The sequence below is a fragment of the Fusarium coffeatum genome, assembly GCF_003316985.1.
Source record: "Fusarium coffeatum strain FIESC_28 chromosome Unknown BRIP53273_contig_142, whole genome shotgun sequence".
In the NCBI taxonomy this organism is placed as follows: domain Eukaryota; kingdom Fungi; phylum Ascomycota; class Sordariomycetes; order Hypocreales; family Nectriaceae; genus Fusarium; species Fusarium coffeatum.
In genome coordinates this window covers 373553-390836 of record NW_022157935.1, presented here as the reverse complement: position 1 = coordinate 390836, position 17284 = coordinate 373553, and the positions used below count along the sequence as shown (strand labels likewise).

The 17284-nt window shown below is 48.4% G+C and overlaps 8 protein-coding genes across 8 annotated transcripts; 4 read left to right on the top strand and 4 right to left on the bottom strand.

Moving 5' to 3' along the window:
- Window positions 1-1286: 1286 nt before the first annotated feature.
- FIESC28_06661 (uncharacterized protein) lies at window positions 1287-3222 on the top strand (the record flags this gene model as incomplete). Its single annotated transcript, XM_031160804.1, has 4 exons — window positions 1287-1357; window positions 1409-2749; window positions 2806-2969; window positions 3041-3222. 4 exons carry the CDS (start codon window positions 1287-1289, stop codon window positions 3220-3222), a joined length of 1758 nt encoding a protein of 585 aa, XP_031015182.1.
- Window positions 3223-3821: 599 nt separating this feature from the next.
- Window positions 3822-5217, bottom strand: FIESC28_06660 (uncharacterized protein; the record flags this gene model as incomplete). The annotated part of the gene is made up of 2 exons (XM_031160803.1): window positions 3822-5014; window positions 5067-5217. 2 exons carry the CDS (start codon window positions 5215-5217, stop codon window positions 3822-3824), a joined length of 1344 nt encoding a protein of 447 aa, XP_031015181.1.
- A 673-nt stretch (window positions 5218-5890) lies between these two features.
- FIESC28_06659 (uncharacterized protein) lies at window positions 5891-6493 on the bottom strand (the record flags this gene model as incomplete). Its single annotated transcript, XM_031160802.1, has 4 exons — window positions 5891-5998; window positions 6050-6309; window positions 6362-6388; window positions 6439-6493. The coding sequence occupies 4 exons, from the start codon at window positions 6491-6493 to the stop codon at window positions 5891-5893; spliced, it is 450 nt and encodes a 149-aa protein (XP_031015180.1).
- A 1921-nt stretch (window positions 6494-8414) lies between these two features.
- Window positions 8415-9313, bottom strand: FIESC28_06658 (uncharacterized protein; the record flags this gene model as incomplete). Its single annotated transcript, XM_031160801.1, has 4 exons — window positions 8415-8451; window positions 8499-8869; window positions 8919-9077; window positions 9128-9313. The coding sequence occupies 4 exons, from the start codon at window positions 9311-9313 to the stop codon at window positions 8415-8417; spliced, it is 753 nt and encodes a 250-aa protein (XP_031015179.1).
- Window positions 9314-9562: 249 nt separating this feature from the next.
- FIESC28_06657 (uncharacterized protein) lies at window positions 9563-10836 on the top strand (the record flags this gene model as incomplete). Its single annotated transcript, XM_031160800.1, has 3 exons — window positions 9563-10023; window positions 10077-10114; window positions 10166-10836. The coding sequence occupies 3 exons, from the start codon at window positions 9563-9565 to the stop codon at window positions 10834-10836; spliced, it is 1170 nt and encodes a 389-aa protein (XP_031015178.1).
- Window positions 10837-10914: 78 nt separating this feature from the next.
- Window positions 10915-11943, bottom strand: FIESC28_06656 (uncharacterized protein; the record flags this gene model as incomplete). The annotated part of the gene is made up of 1 exon (XM_031160799.1): window positions 10915-11943. The coding sequence occupies one exon, from the start codon at window positions 11941-11943 to the stop codon at window positions 10915-10917; it is 1029 nt and encodes a 342-aa protein (XP_031015177.1).
- Window positions 11944-12805: 862 nt separating this feature from the next.
- Window positions 12806-14026, top strand: FIESC28_06655 (uncharacterized protein; the record flags this gene model as incomplete). The annotated part of the gene is made up of 1 exon (XM_031160798.1): window positions 12806-14026. One exon carries the CDS (start codon window positions 12806-12808, stop codon window positions 14024-14026), a length of 1221 nt encoding a protein of 406 aa, XP_031015176.1.
- Window positions 14027-14807: 781 nt separating this feature from the next.
- On the top strand, window positions 14808-16734 carry FIESC28_06654 (uncharacterized protein; the record flags this gene model as incomplete). The annotated part of the gene is made up of 2 exons (XM_031160797.1): window positions 14808-14971; window positions 15033-16734. 2 exons carry the CDS (start codon window positions 14808-14810, stop codon window positions 16732-16734), a joined length of 1866 nt encoding a protein of 621 aa, XP_031015175.1.
- Window positions 16735-17284: the final 550 nt, after the last annotated feature.

Here is a 17284-nt window from a genome sequence, read left to right as displayed (position 1 = left end):
TCTGAGGTCCTCATGCAGCAGTCGCAGGATATGTTCGCCTCAAATACCTGTTGAAGCTGACATGGATTTAGTTTGACTCCCTGTTCTGTCTGCCCTACCAGATTACGATCGGTCGATCACAATTGGCGCTTTAGGAGGTTGATTGCCCGATGAGGAACTCGCCGCTCTACACCGTTAAACCGTCAAACCTTGCTGAAACCTTGACTGTTGTTTGACTGTGCTGTGCCGTTGCCAATTGCAACCAGGAATAATACCCGACCCGACGCTGAGGTTAAAGTTTCCTCTCTCTCGACGTGTATCACTAGCCTCAATCAGAAACAATTCGGAGAATTGTCAAGTCTTGGAGACTGCGTCCTTTGTACGTAACGCCAGCGCCCGACTTTATGATAGGTGTTGGCTGACACTAGCTTATCATGTTATGCTGCAACATGAATGTCAGCAGGCACCACAATCAGCATTTTCGTATTGTTGGTCGGTTGGCTTACAGCTTCTATGTCATTGGGTTGGCCGTGCTCAGGGACCATGGATCTGTTTAAGCCCTCAGAAAGCTGAGCGTGCTGTCCGAGACAATATCCACTGACAAAAGTCGAGACACATACGATCTGGGGATATCCTAGTTACAAATCTACAAATCTCCTCCTGCGTGCATCAAATGACAAACTCATCTTAACATACGCATTTACGAAACAAGAGATCTTCATAATCCAGTCGAAGTCCCGTATTATATCATCCGTCTACAGCTGAGGCAACTAACTTAGCGGATATTCCGCCACACCCGGCATCTCCTTGACGACCATCTCTCCACTTACAATTTGGCGAAAGCATGAATCCTTCTCCTGATAGGACTAATGATATGCTTCACGAGGTTTGCCTTTGGGGTGGGTATTGTCATCAATGGCTTGCAGGTTGCCTTGACTCACTTGAGTCCTGCCATGTGGTCCCATCTCACTAAATTTTGGCTTTCAACACCACCACCACCAACAACACCCTGGCGTGAGAATTACAGCTGGCTGACGACCTTATCCTTGATAACCTACAGTAGCTCAAGATAGATCCAAATGCGATCGCCCGGTTTTTAGCAGAAGAGGCTTGATCCCGCGGGTCTTCGGCACATACCATGTCCTGGTTAGAAGCGCCTCTTGCAGTGGCTATGGAAGGGCTGGGCTCACCAACAACCCCCCTCTGAGAATGAGGACTATATAGACTGGTGTTGATTCCCGTAGAACATGGTTCAATTTGTCTTTCAGCCTTCTCAGAGACTCCTGAAAGCACATCAGTTGTTCAGTATGGGAAACACTCATAGCAACGAGTTCAGCCTTGGGTCTCTAGGTCAACTATCCCAGCTTCAGACCAATGGGTACGATGGACTTATTATGACTTGTATAGAACAATGCTAACCTACCTATAGCGAATCTACGTATGGCACACTTGATGCACCAGACTTGCCAACTTTCCTCACTGACAACCCTACTCCCAATGGCTACCCATGGAGTACCATGAACACTCGGACAAACTACTATCAGGATCATCCTCATACTGGAGTCATCCGAAAGTATGATTTCACTGTCAATCGAGCCAATATAGCCCCTGATGGATACGAGATGTCTACCATTCTTGTGAACGGACAGTTCCCTGCCCCCCTTATTGAAGCCAACTGGGGTGACACAATCCAAGTCACTGTTCGCAATGAACTGAAAGATGAAGGGTTGTCTTTGCACTGGCATGGCATCCTCCAGAAGAACATGCCCTGGGAAGATGGCGTTCCTGGTGTTACCCAATGCCCCATAGCGCCGGGTCAGTCTTATACATACTCGTTCATTGCCGATCTCTATGGTACCAGCTGGTATCACTCGCATTATTCCGCTCAATACTTGGCTGGTCTCTTCGGCCCAATGGTTATATATGGTCCGCAAGAAAAGAAAGACTACGATATTGACGTTGGCCCCATCATGCTGAACGACTGGTATCACAAAGAGTATTTCGACCTTGTGGAAGACATCATGAAACCTGGCGCCCTGGGCATTGTGCTTTCTGACAGCAATCTCATCAATGGAAAGATGAACTACAATTGCTCCAAAGTCCAGCCGGGGGATAAATCACCCTGCAAGAATAACGCTGGAATCTCAAAGTTTCGCTTCAGACGGGGCAAAGTGCATCGCTTACGTCTTATCAACCCCAGCGCTGAAGCCATCCAACGATTCTCCATTGATGGTCATGACATGACAGTGATTGCAAATGACTTTATTCCTGTTGAGCCGTATAACACAAAAGTTGTTACCCTTGGTGTTGGCCAACGTACTGATGTGTTGGTCAAAGGGAATGGCAAGCTGGAGTCATACTGGATGCGCGCCAACATATCAGCCAATTGCAGTCTTGCTCTCAACCCAAATGCTCTCGCAGCCATCTACTATGACCATGCAAACGACAAAAAGGAACCAAAGTCGAAACCATGGAACATACCTGAGCCAGGGACTTGCGCCAACGATGATCTGAGCATGACAAAGCCTCTGATGAAGTTACCCTTGCCTCCAGCTGATAAGACCATCGAACTGGATGTGAAGTCATATAGAAACGCCAGCAACATCACGCTCTGGTCTCTGGGAGGCGTCGCTGCAAGGACGAATTACAACAGTCCCACCCTGCTTCTGAGCAAGCTCGGGAACCACACTTTTGACCACGATTGGAACGTGATCAATACCGGTAAGGCGAAGAGTGTCCGAGTGGTGGTGAACAACAAGACACCTGTAGCGTAAGGAACAAGAGAAGCGTGTGATTCTCGACAACCGCTAACATTGAACTTGACAGACACCCCATGCACTTGCATGGCTTCAACATGTATGTCCTACACGAAGGTCCAGGTGCATGGGACGGCACAATTATCAACAAACACAATCCACAACGACGTGACGTCGTTCAGCTCCGGGGCAATGGACACATTGTCATTCAATTCGACGCTGGAGACAACCCAGGTATGTCTTCCCCTGACTCAGCCTCATAATTCTTCCCCTCGCTATGGTAACATTTGCTCACGCATGGACAGGTGTATGGCCGTTCCACTGTCACATCGCGTGGCATGTCTCGGCAGGTTTTTTGACGCAGTTTCTTACTGAACCAGACAAGGTGGAAAAGCTACGTATACCCAACGTGGTGGCCGAGACGTGCAGGCAATGGGGACACTGGACGCTGTCCAATATCCCTGCACAGATTGATAGTGGGCTTTGAGCTGAATACCCTTTGGTGTTATTGTTGTCTCTCTTCGCTCGGGCCATGAACTAGTTTAGAGTATACGAGGCGGCGTGATACGAGATCATATCATGTTCTCATGACGTATTTGTTAGCAATCGCAGACGCTTCAAGTTTCTTACGACATATTATCTATAGTTTCGTTTATTTATATGATGATAACATTCTCCTGTCAGGATGAAGACAATGCACACCTGCCGTTTCGCTTATCTCACTCGATCCTTCATCCCAGGTAACAAAAGGTTGGCGGGCTACCGTTGTTACTAATGCAAGGTCATACACCGTAGGGCAGGATTTCGTATATGCCGGAACTTTTGGGCAGTCTCACCACCGTATGTAGAGAAACTCATACGTTATCCGGGGCTTTGTAATCTCATAACATTTCTTTAGACTAACAACGCGTTGGTGTCATCCAACGCGAACAATCTATATAACCATATAGTAGTACCTTGACTAGCGCATTTCGTCGTGACTAACATAGGAAAGCTCATCTAGTTCATCTGCCAGCAGCTTTTGTGATAATAGCAATAGCCCTTGATTCCCTTAACACCTCTTTTTTATTGTTCTTCGTATCTTGTTTAGAATTTAGATTTGTTCTCTTCTTCGGGGGCAGTCTCCGTAGACACAGCCGCATCTGTGGGTCCTTCCTTGGGCGTGTCTGCCTGTGTTGTTTCCTCCTTTGATGGTGGTGGTTTAGGCGGCTCTGTGACCATGGACGGTGTCTTTGCTGCCGCTGCCCCAATCTTCTCGAGGTTCTCTGGCTTGAGTTGCTCGGTCTTGGGTGATTCCTTGGCGCTATCTTCTGCGGGTGTGAATGATGAAGCGGGAGTATCGGAGGGCTCCGAACTGCTATTCTCAGTCTTGGGCTGTTCCTCTTGAGACTTTGTTGCCTCTTCTTGCGAAATGACATCTTTCTCCGTGCCTTCTTGCTTAGTACCATCGCTCTCGTCACTGTCATTGATTGCAACAGCTCCAACCTCAGCAGCCAAGCGCTCGACTTCATCTTGAACCGCCTCCTTCTCTCTGCCACTGTTTTGTCTGTCTGCCTCCTCGTCGCCCACGGTCTCTCTCCACAGCGCCTCAAGCTCGTCGCGCCAGCCGAGCTCATCAGCAAACTTGCGGATACCGGCGTCGCAGTCGCCCAGCTGGATCACATCATCGGATCTGCTGCCAAGTTGGCCCACCTGCTCCATGTTGAAGAGCACACGAGGCTTCCCCTCTTGCGCCATACCTGGCAAAGCAGCGAAGGGGTAGACACTCAGACTAGTGCCGACAATCAAGACCAGATCTGCCATTGCGACTTGGAAAGTATTATTGTCGAATGCTTTAGGTAGAGGTTCTCCAAAGAAGACAATGTCAGGCTTGACAAGTCCGTTGCAACCTTCCTTGTCGCAATGAGGTACCTTGCCTCCAAAAACGTGCTTCTCCATCTTATCCTGGGGGTATTCCTCCTTGCATTCGATGCAGCGCTGCTTTGCGAAGCTTCCATGGGCCTCAATTATCTTGTCCGAGGGCACTCCTGCTACGCGCTCAAGGCAATCGATGTTCTGGGTGAAGAGCATCTGGAGAAGGCCCTTGCGGGCGAGAAGAGCGATGAAGGCATGCGAAACGGTCGGGTGGAACTTTCCGGGATACAATTCGTTTGCTAATACGTAGAATGGCTCGGGATGCTCGCGAAAGTAGGAGATATCGAAGACGGCTTCAGCGTAGGGCAGATTGAGACGGGCAAGATTGGCATAGAGACCAGTTCCAGGCGATCGAAAGTCGGGGACTAACACCGTAATCAGATACAGTTTAGAATATTTGACATTCTATTAACTTACTACCAGCAGCAGTCGAGATACCAGCGCCAGTCAGAACCACAATACGCTTGCTGCGACCCGACTTGATGTAGTCCGCGACAGCGGCCAAGCTCCGCTCACTGAGGGTTGCGGGCGGGCCGCCGTAGCTCATGGAGGACTCTTCCTGGCCCATTTTGCGGGATAGCCAACGAGGGACACGTGGTCCAGGCTTATTCTTATTTTTGCGTCTGCGACCTATTTTGGCGACGGTAAAAGTAAAAGCTTTGTACTTTTACAGTGCTGATGGCGCATGCAGATTCAGATTGGGAATTGAAATGCGAAATGTAGTGGGATTCAAGCCTCAAGGTGGGGGGATATCAGATTTACATCATTTTTCACTTTGACTCTTATCGATAAGGATGACTGTAAGTGATTCACCCATCAGGCAACTACAAACAGCTTGACAACGTCAATTTGAGTTACCTACAGTAAACAACAAGGTTAATATATACCACGTCGTCAACTTTCAACACAGCCTCTCCAGTGAAGTAAAAAACACGTTCTGAAAATGGTTGGGCAACATCATAACTGAGTCATCACTGGGGACAGCCCTAGATACCCAGAGGCCAGTAATCGAAGTAGAAATTCCAACAATGCAATTCAAATCATATACCTCCCTCATGGCAAAAGCCTTGTCAAAGGTCTATAAGCGAAAGTGATTCAGTAACGAGTCAGCCAACCCGCCCGCTCCCATCCAAGCTTAATCCAGTCCAGTCCAGCCAGTCCTGTACGTCAACGCCTAGCAATGCCAAAATACCCCGACGCCCTTTTCCTTCTCTCAATATGACCCATTAGCGTCCACGTTCCTAGTTGTGGCGTTCTCGTGCCGCAGCGAATTGCTCCTCCTGTAGTCGAGCAAGCTCTTCCATGGACATGCCGCTCTTGGCAAATTTATCTGCCTTCTTCTCTCGACCCTGGAAACAGTTAGCGATGGCCGCAAATGTATAGTCATCAGAGGAGCATACCTTTTGAACTTCCTTATGCTCGGCTGCTGCCTCGAGAACGGCAGGAACCATATCGGTGAAGCCTAGTTGTTCCAGGGCCTTGGTAATGTGATCACAGGCGATGGTCTTCTTTGCCTCTTTCTCTGAGATTTCGTTTGCCTCTGATGAGATAAGAGTGATAAACTCGACGCAACATTCTATGAGCAGGTCACGAGCTTCTTTGGCAAAGGCCACTCCTGCTGATGGGGGAAGGATTTCCGACACGATCTTTTGGACAGTAGCTGGAGTGGTGTTAGCTTGAGACTGAGGTATAGGGGGCATTTGCGAACATACCTTTGGGGAGCGACAAGTCGTCGTTGCCTGTAAGAAGATTGTTAGCAAAGACTCTGGACAAAAAATGAGAAGCAGACCCAGTGTCCCGTTGTCAAACTTGTTCCAATACTTGGTCGATGCTGGCACAGGCATGATGAAATCAGAGTGAGAGGAAGATATGAGGAGGGTGTAGTGTATTCAATGTTGAATATGATGGTTGGGATGAAGATGGGGATATGGGGGTAAGTCGCTCAGTCTTCATGAGTATGGATGATGTGATGAAATGGTTTGAAGGGAAGAGGTGAACGGATCCAAGTCTCCTTTTTAACCAGAAGAATGTGAAGAATTCTGAATCACAGAATGGTATCTCAGAGCAGTGAATCATGGTGGTGATGCTCATCACGGCTCAGATGTGTATAAGATGAAACAAGTTGTGCAAACAGGAAGCAAATAAACAAATAAATAGAAAGAACCAAGGTCAAATCTTACCTCCGAACTCGTGGTCAGACATATTTTTCAACAAAAACTAAAATCTGTGAATCGATGGTTGTTGAATGTGTTTGCTGGAAACCGTTTATGCGACTATACACCAAGACGACGCGGTTGGGTGCCAGTGACTTGCAGGGTTGCAACGCGATAATGGGTATTGATCAAAGAAAAAGAATTCGAACAAAAGGTGACTTGAAAGAATAAAATTGTCCCGTGATGTCTCTTTCGGTCAAAGAAGTGTGTTGTTTGCTTGTGCTGTGCTGTGTTTTTGTCGTAGGTCTTCCCTCTATATATCGTAGATGAGCTTCAAAAACGTACGGGCAATGAACGGACCTCAGGCTGAAGGAGACGGATGGTTACTCAGGCCCATGAGTGGTGGGGCAAGCCTCTTTTGTATCTGAGAAGCTGCTCTGCTTTGCTTTCGCGCTTGTAGCTAAAACGACCCCACCTGCACCTTCTCAGTGGAATGGAAAGCCTGGCACAAACCATCACCAGGCAGCATCACAGCGGGCACCCCTAGGCACCCTAGGCACCTACCTCTCTAAGCACCCACCAGTATGGAAACAGAAGCCTCAGGTCCCAAGGCCAGTCTAAGTGCTCCGTAGTGGAGGCTCAACAGCCACACGGGGCGCGTCTTTTTCAACGCACGGACCAACCATGCACGTCTATTTCAGAACTTCCATCTTTTTGAAAATTTCCATCTCTTGTTCCTTCTTCATCAACACTTTCTCTCTCTCCTCTTCCCTATTCCCCCACCCAAGCATGCCAACAAGCTCAGATTGAGCTATGGCTTTGCTATGCTAAATGGCGGCGTCTATTGCGCCTTGCCAAATTGCCTGCTATACCTCGAAAGCACTCGCTTTTCGCGATGCTTTCAACCCGAGTGCAGCCGCCAGTTCACTGGGTAAGTTTTTCACTTTTCTCTCTACACCTGATCGCATGAGGAGATATGTTGTCGCCCCAGGCTTAGGAGGTCCGACAAGCCTCCTGTGCTGATTGACTTCGTCCTGTGCCAAATGGACAAGAACTGATCGATCATGATCCTCTTCATTTTAATCGTTGAGTACTTCGACTTGACCAGTCGCTAACAAAGTCAAAGTCTAGGCTGCACTTCTACCTATGCTGTAAGACTCCCTTCAGCACACTGCCCTCCTTCGATACGCCGTGATGCACTTTGCTATCTGGTACTATCAAATACCGACTCTCATGACGGATAAAAACGATAGCCTGAGCACATTCGACTGCACGCTTGTTTTGGACAACATGTTGGAACAACGAACTAACATGCGGCAAAGCAGCTGCTTCGGATATCGGGTCTAGATCATGATTACTGTCGCATGCGACAACTGAGCATCAGGTAAGAACATATTTTACTTTTTTATTCGCAAAACCAAATGCTATGATGAAGAACCTTACATTCCATGCTAAATCCGAAACTCTATGTGGAGCAAACGTATTTTTCATCTTTCGACTGACTTGCATTTGTCTTTCTACTTTTTGTCTATCTGCATCATTGTAAAGACATGAGCTAACATTGCTTGAGATATACAGGTGTTTCGTGTTCCCAGCGCTGCCAAGGTCTACTCTATTCCTGGTACGCCTCAACCTCTGGTGAGTTCCATCTGCATAACCGTTAGTTCTTGATTCCACAGCATGTCGTGAAACGTACGAGAAGAATTTTCCGCTCAGCTCCTTGAGCGGGTCTGCAACAAATCGGGCCATGACATGTCCCGGTTGTTCGGGCTTGAGCAGGATGCCCTTCTCCTTGGCGTCGACAAATGAGTCGTACTGCGCCTTGTTCATAGATTCCTTGCCTCCTGATCTGATAACTCCTTGCATCTCAGTGTCGACTCGACCTGGTGCAATGGCAACACTTGTGATATCTGGCTCTTCAATTGCGATGTGACCCGAGATAGAGTTGTAGGCAGCCTTGGATGAACCGTAGCTTGACCATCCAGCATACTGCTTTGTTGCTGCTCCTGATGACACCCACACGATGCATCCCTTGGACTTTCGTAGTTCTTGGATTACAGCTTGGGCCTAATGTTGTCAGTGTAGTACACAAGTGCGTGAGGCTAGGTATTCATACCAAGGCAATGCCACTGAAGACGTTGATGTCATAAACCTTCTTCCACTCTTCCAGGCTTGTGTCTGCGAACTTGTTGGGCACCAGCATGCCATGGTTAACAACAAGACCGTCCACCTTGCCAAAGGAGGATACAGCAAGGTCTACCAACTTTGTAGGCATCTAAGCAAGCATTAGTTCTGGGCTTACAGACCGATGATTGGGATATGTACTTGAGGCTCAACGATATCACCAGCAATGAATTGAACCTGCTCAGGATGCGATTTCTTCAATCCCTCCAAAGGCTCAGTAGATCGTGCTGTGATAACAACCTTGTGGGATTGGTTGACAAGGTAGCGAGCAATGGCAGCGCCAATGCCCTTGCTGGCGCCTGTAACAATGAATACTTTGGAAGCCATGGTCAGATTATAATGTTTTTGGTGAAGTTGAAGATCAGGAATGAGACCGTAGCTTGGCAGCTTTTCACTGAAGCTTCGACCAGAGTGGGGGTTTTGGAGGGGTCAATTTTTGGAGCTTCAATTTTGTCTACCCTGAATCCGTGTCCCTCACGTCATCGGTTGCTTTGTTGGTAATCGCCTCCCATCAGCTGAGATCCTTTGTCGATACCTAGATGATACATCCTATTTAATTCATAATACTTATTTCCGATGGCTTCGACGGTGATTGTTGGCGGTGGCATCATAGGTATTGCAACGGCATATTATTTGTCCCAACATCAACCAGGTTCGACAATCCACCTTGTTGACTCATCTTCCGAGCTGTTCGCCTCTGCCTCAGGATACGCTGGAGGCTTTCTCGCCAGGGACTGGTTTCACGAGGATCTTGCGTCTTTGGGAGCTCTTAGCTTTGATGAGCATGAGAAGTTGGCGGAGCAGTATGATGGGCGTGAGAAGTGGCTGTACGCCAAATCAGTTACTGTGAATTATGAGCTACCGAGGAAGAAGCCCAAGGGTTACGGAGGAAAAGATTGGTTATGTGAAGGCGGAAGTCGTGCGGATCTAGTAGATGAGAAGGGACAGGTGAAGGATAGGAATAGTCCGCCCTGGCTGAAGCGTGTGAAGGGTGATGTTCTTAGCCTGGTTGATGAAGGTGAAGGAACCGCCGTTCTGTAAGTGATTGAACTTGTGAAGGGTACATGTCACTAACGACAGACGAATCTAGTGACCCTCTGAAACTATGCCAATTTCTCCTTGAAAAGTGTAAGGAGGCAGGCGTTCGGATATACCAACCTGCTATTGTACGATTTGTAGGCGCAGACTGCCACGATGAGCTATCATATGTCCGCATTGGCTATACAGACTGTTCTTCAGAAACGAATATTCCAGCTACTCGTATACTGGTCTGCGCTGGGGCCTGGACACCAAATGTTCTGGAATCTATGTTCCCAGGGTCTCACATCAACATACCAGTCATGAGCCTCGCAGGCCACTCACTCGTGGTGCAAAATCCCCAAGATATAGGCGACACGTTCCATTCAGTATACACCACCATGGATACATTCTCACCCGAGATCTACGCTCGACCAAACGGACACATTTGGCTCGGCGGCGTGAACGCATCAATACGCCTACCGCCATTAGCGACGGGCGCAAAGCCTATAGACTCATCCCTCGATAAGTTAAAGGACCTGGCGAAGCAGATAATCGAGACTGAAGGCGAAGAGCTGAAGATATTACGCACGGGACTGTGCTTTCGACCTGTCTCGGAGAGGGGGACGCCTTATATCACGAGGATAGAGGATTTCGATCTACGGCAGGGCTATAGTACGCGAAAAGGGAAGGATGGTGGTGTTTATGTTGCTACAGGCCATGGGCCATGGGGAATTAGTTTGTCGTTGGGGACGGGGAAAGCTATGGCTGAGATGATGCAGGGGAGGGAGTTGAGCGCCGATATAAGTGAGTTGGGGTACAATCCGTATTGATTTTGGCGACTTCAACATTGGATTATGATCATATATGGCGTTTGGATGAGCAATGGATAGAAACAATGAATTGGTGAATTATTGGATGAGTCGATCACGAAGCTTCTTAATATCCTCGCTCCCAGCTCTGCAGCATCCACCAACCAGAATAGTAGGCCACTTTCCTCGGCTCTCTGTAGCTTTAACAACATCTTCGACCTGTCCCTCCCATGAGGAGCGTCTCTGAGTATCGACGCCATTAGGCACCTCCCACTTTTGCGTAGTCGTGTTATACACTTCTCCATTTGTGCCATCGGGATACAGCACTAGGGCAGGCCACTCAGCAATCTTGCCCTTTTCCACCATGCCCGAAACGGTGCGCTCGAAGATCTGAAGTAAGCTGTCCAGCTTGTCGACCTTGGTGCAGTTGATACCGATGCCCCAGGGTAGGTTGGGAGAGACCTCGGGGTCAAGCATGGCTTCGACAGCGGCCTCGATGGAGTTGCCGTCGGGCATGCGAAGGTCCTTCTCAGGAGAGAGGAGGGCGGTCCAGTATGGTATTTTGAATAGTGTCGGTGTTGCAGCAAGAGCTTTGCGCATGGCGATGATCTCGTCTAGACGAGGGATGGTCTCAAGCGCAACATAACCCAGTCGCTCTTGGATCTTGGGAACCTCGGCAAACACTCCCAAGCGCTCAGTATGCCATGATTCCAAATCTTCCAGAGAATCATGCTTATCATCGTACTTCCCGCTGTACTCCTGTCCAGGAATCATACAAGCGCCATAGGGTCCAATGCTCAAAGCCACAGAACCCTTATCCCCGACAGCACGCTCGGCGATGCTAACAGAGTCATCCAAGAACCGCGGAACATTCTCACGAGAAATACCCTCAGGGAAGTCCTCAGTTCGCGTACCAGCGAAACCGTGCAGTGAGACCTGGTATGTCGCTGTGAGGAGCACGTCAACTGGGACAGCGCCGAAGTCGGCCTGGCATGATTGAAGAGTGGGCTGGTCTGCCACGAGTAGATGAGATGACCAGAGAGGAGTTGAGCGGGAGAAAGTAACTGAGTATTTAGACTCAAGGGACGTGCCCAGGCCGCCGTCAAGAATGAGGATTTTAGAAGGCATTTTGGGTTGTAGTTTGTGGTTGTGGTTGAAGTTTTTGCCCCTCCGATGAGAAAACTAATTCTAATTCATGATAGGATAGTGGATATTTAAGACAATTGATCACCTCGGGAATATGCATCATTTAGGTGGCTTATGATACAATTTCTAAGAATAAAGAAGATACATGATTTTAGGTAATAGTTTTTGTTAGTATCCTAGTTGGCTCATCAAGTCAACCCTGACTGTGTATATGGTGGTGATGCTTATTCTGAGCTCAATTAACCAGAACCGAGTGTAAAGAGATACCCATACTAAACTATTAACAATTATAATTATGCCACACCCAAAAAAGATATTATTGATGTTATGTTTTGTGTATTAGGGTGATGACTGTCACTTTTTAGATTTTGTGGTGGCTTGACTGTACCTACATATAGCCAGGGAAGATGAGAACAAGAGCGAAATACTGTTCTTGAACAGTCACCTTGTTCGAGTATAGAACAACAGGTCTTTAAGGTATAAAATTCAAGAACACTGCCTGACATAACAGGTGTTCGATGTTTCAACTAGAACACTCAACTGTTCAGAGAACACCGAATTGTTCAGACAAAGGAACAAAGAATCGAACACTCGAACACCCGACCCAAGCCATTGTTCTATCCACATGTTCAACAGAACACAGTCCGTATTCGCGAGAACATATCTTGTTCAGCCAGCGAAACTATGGTTACACAAAAGAATCGTCGTATAAATACGTTGAAATCCGCAAGATGGTTGGCTATATCAGAATCACAGGTCTTCCTCCCTCCAGCCCAAACTTGTGCTATCCAACATCCTTCAACCTCTGCACTCATTCTTGATACCATTCAATCTGTTATTCATCATGTTCACCGAACGACCACGTTTGAATTCGCACAGGACACTCACCGTCCAACGTGTTGAAGACAATGGAATGGGTCCAACCCCTCAGTCCAACTTGGGTCCAACGCCCATCCGCAGCTTGAAAAGGAAGCAGAACTTTCACCATAAGAAGCCGTCCTTCCGCAGCGACGAGGAACCTTGTGTTGAAGACGTGGGGGATCTTCAGATCCAAGATGATCGACCTACCTTTGAGATTCGAACACGAGATAAGTCTGATCTTGAGGAAGGTGAACCTGACCTTGAGGTCAGACTCACCTCTAGCTATAAGGACGATGAGTCTGGCCTTGGAGACGATAAAACTGTCCTTGAAGACGATGAGTCTGACCTTGAGGAATTTCCCATACGAAACAACGCCTTTGCAAACCCATCTCGCTTCGACTATGTGGAACTCACCATTCTAATGTTCGATTCGTGGGAATCGTACGGTCCTAGTAGATGGGCCCTCCTGGTCGAAGACCATTACTTAAACGTAGAAGATTGCTACCAGCTCTTAGAGGGGCCAACCAAACGAAACCCCGGTAAACCTTATGAGTTTCGCTATGAACCTGGTAAACTTGGCTCCTTTCGAAAACCCGATAGACGCCATCACATCACCTGGATTCGGCGGGACGATAGGCGTAAAGTCTACCATGCGGCTAAAGAGGTAAACCATAAGCACAAGTTTTCTCAACGGTGGGTTATCGAGATAATCTGGAACCTGGAGGAGCAAAGAGTTGTCGTTCCAGGTAAAGGCCACGAGCTCCGGGTGCTCGAACAAAAATACGTGCTCCCTAAAGAGAAGGTTGATAATATGCTGTTAGTGATTGAACAAGAAACGGCCAGATCTATTCCTCAGAAATTGAGTGATTGGGTTCGTGGACGGCCTGGCGCGGTATTGAAGACACGCGAACGGGTAAACTGTAAGATGGTCGAGCTGGTGATATTCCTTGACCCTGAGCATAAGTACCGGCTCAAGCTCCAGAATCAGACCGATTCAAAGGAGGACTATTACGCTCGTCTCCGTAACGAAACCGTGCAGTTTTTTAGGAGGGCCGATCCCTTCGGTTGGTTCACTGACGGTCACGAACCAATCTCTTTCGTATGTGAGATGGGTTGTCCGCGTAGTCTTGGTTATGGAAACTTGTACTTTTCTTTCGCCGGTTTGGAGGTTCGAGTCTCGACGCGCTGGTTGCCAAGGACATAACCTCGATGAGAACTTGAGATTCTAAAATTGGATCATGGGTCAGAGCGCTAGGTATTTATACGTTTTTCCTAACGTCGGGAGTTTGTAGTGTTCGCGTTCTGAGAAGTTATCTAGATTGTACGTAGACGAATGAACCTGGTGTTCTCATGAACTCAACTCAACATTGAATGTTCTGTGACTTATGACTTGTGAATGACAGCAGATAAATTCACTGTCCGGTGTCTGCTCATAAGTCATGAGTAGATGAGGTGGTTCCGATGACAACAAAGGAATTAGAGGAGGGAGGTGTATGAGGAATGGAGGCACTGCAGATCATGGCTTGGTGGTTTACCATCCCTCCTACACCTACCTATTCAGCAATTGATCGTGTGCCTCCATCAACATATATTTCATACAGTAGCGATAAGAACAAAAACTAAAATCAAAAACGGTTAATTGGGAATGCTCTTTACTTTGACTTGTTCATTTCCTGGCCCTGTAAACAAGCTGATGACAGAGACAAAGATCTCAATCAATGGTCGATCGCCAGATAAGCTCAATCGAGCTTCAGCTCTTTTTTAACTTCAGCCAATTACATGCCCTGGACGCGTTGCACTGGCGTCGCTGCTCAACTGTAACTGGTGCGATTACAGGACAAGCTCATTTAAGGTTGGCGTACGTCAGTAGCTGAAACAGGGCCTCAGCTTGTGATGAAGCTCCCTAAATATGGGGGAGCTCCATCCCGTCATCAGCGGTAACGGTTCCTACCAATCTCACCTCTACAACACAACAAAGAACCATGATGGACTTTTCAGACTTTGAAATCATTGACCCAATTGCCGAGTTTGGCCCTGAGAGCAGCGACGAGGAAGATGCCCCTCAGCCTTCTCTACCCCATCTTCAAGGCGGTCATCCTCCGTGGCAGGGTCATGAGGGTAAGCTAGTTGGTGTTGTTGACATGGGAAGGTGAGACTATTCATCGCACTGTCGCGTGAGAAGTCAGACTGACAGAGATTGCGACCATTAGCAATGGCATCCGATTGTCCATCTCCGACCTTTCGAAGCCATTGGCTCGTATGCTTCCGACCGTGTATCAGTACCGCGCGTCCATCTCGTTGTACGACTCGCAGTATGATCCCGAGACGGGAGACCAGATTCCCATTCCCGACGACATTATCGAAGCCGTCGTCTCAGTCCTGAGCAGATTTGTTGTTATCTGTGATGACTTTGGTTGTAACAAGGACAGTATTCATGTTATCGCGACCGAAGCTACGCGCGCGGCAGTCAACTCTAAGCAATTCTTGGCTGCCATCAAGGACAAGACTGGCCTGACGGTTGAGCTCCTGCCCAAGGAGGAGGAAGGACAGATTGGCGCTCTCGGTATCGCTAGTGGGTTTTCCTCCATGGAGGGTCTTGTCATGGACCTGGGAGGTGGCAGCACTCAGATTACCTGGATGCTCAGCTCTGGCGGTCAAGTCCGCATCAGTCCCAAGGGAAGCTTCAGTTTCCCATACGGAGCCGCTGCATTGACCAAGAAGCTCCATGATCTCCGACAGGACAAGAAGAAAGAAGAAGCTGATGCCGCTGTCAAGGCATTTGAGCAGGAGATGATTTCCAACTTCAAGGATGCATACCACAACCTTCAAATCCCCGAGGAGATGGTCGAGAAGGCCAAGAAAGAGGGCGGATACCGTATCTACCTCTCTGGAGGTGGATTCAGAGGATGGGGATATCTGCTTCTGTATCTTAACCAGACGGATGGCAGCTATTACCCCATCTCCATCATCAATGGCTACACGGCCAAGCGCAAGCAGTTTGAGGATACCGAGGCTCTCAAGCATGTCGCTCATGCTGCCAAGGACATCTTCCGCGTCTCTGATCGCAGACGATCTCAGGTCCCGGCCGTTGCCTTCCTCGTCAATGTCCTCTCTGAGTCCATTCCTGGAGGTATCAGAGAAGCCCACTTCTGCCAGGGTGGTGTGCGAGAGGGATTCTTGTTCCGACAGCTGCCACCATCCATTCGTGCGCTTTCACCCTTGGAGGTGGCCACTGGCTACTTTGCGCCAGGCTCTCGACATCTGATCCAGCAGTTGCTCAAGAGCGCAATTCCGAAGCCCGGTAAGAAGAAGGAGTTTCCGGAGGAGTTTGAAGAACCTGTCGTGGATTCGTTTGCCAATGCGATGTACCTCCACATGTTCATGTCAAAGGAAACCGCTTCGACGACTGCGCTGTACTCCACCAGTGTCGGTAACATGTCCGCGATTCATGGTGTATCGCACCAGGACCGAGCCAGGCTGGCCTTGATGCTTGAATCCAGATACGGTGGTGAGCTTCCTCCTCGCGAGTTGGAGTTCCGCGAATCTCTCCGTGAGATGCTCACGCCCGAAGAAGTCTGGTGGGCATCTTACCTCGGCAGAGTAGGACAGCTCATCACAGCGCTCTACCCAGCAGGCAAGATCCACCGATCGAAGCCGCGTGTGGTGTTCACTGCACAGTGGTCTTACACCCTGGGCAAGAAGAAGAACAAGGAGGGTCTCCTGCTCACCATTTCGGTACAGAAGACCAAGAATGATCCTGCTCGCACAAAAGAGACGGTTGAAGAGGCGGCTAGTGACGTGGAAAAGATTGGAAAGAAGAAGAATTGGATTGGTGATGATGAGCCTTGGGGAATGAAGGTTAAGGTTAAGGTTGTTGAGGAGGGGATCCTTTCTGAGGAAATTGACGAGTAAAATGGAATATTGCGATGGGTAAATCTTGGAAATTGTTATGGCATGACTGGAAGGAAAAGAATGTATGTTTACTGATTGGCATGAATTTGAGTTCTTCCTTCGACAATACCTGTTGTGCCCAGTGACCAATGCTCTACCTCAGTAGCCAAAGCAAGCGTCGTGGAAGACATCGAAGAGCCTGGACTGCCTTCATTTACGACTTTGTAGTCAAATTGATCTGAAGTTACTGTAAAATAGGATTATTTCGTCGCGGTACATACGCCCTAGTCGCAGACAGCGCAGCATGGCTTCTTTGCGATGCTTGTTGTCTTTGGACGCACCGCATAGTCCCTTCAGCCGATCAGCCGCGCACTCGAGAGTCTCGAGGGATAAGAAAGTCGTAAGTGCGCGCTTCATGCCGACGCGATTTGTGTTTGGGGGAGGTTGCTGAGGGTTGAAGATGTCGTGTTAGTAGGAACAAGAGGAAGAGGATCCACTATCATGAAGTTTGGAGGGTGGTTTCATCTCACGTCCATTAGTAGGGGACCAGGGTTCAAAAGTGTGTATGGTC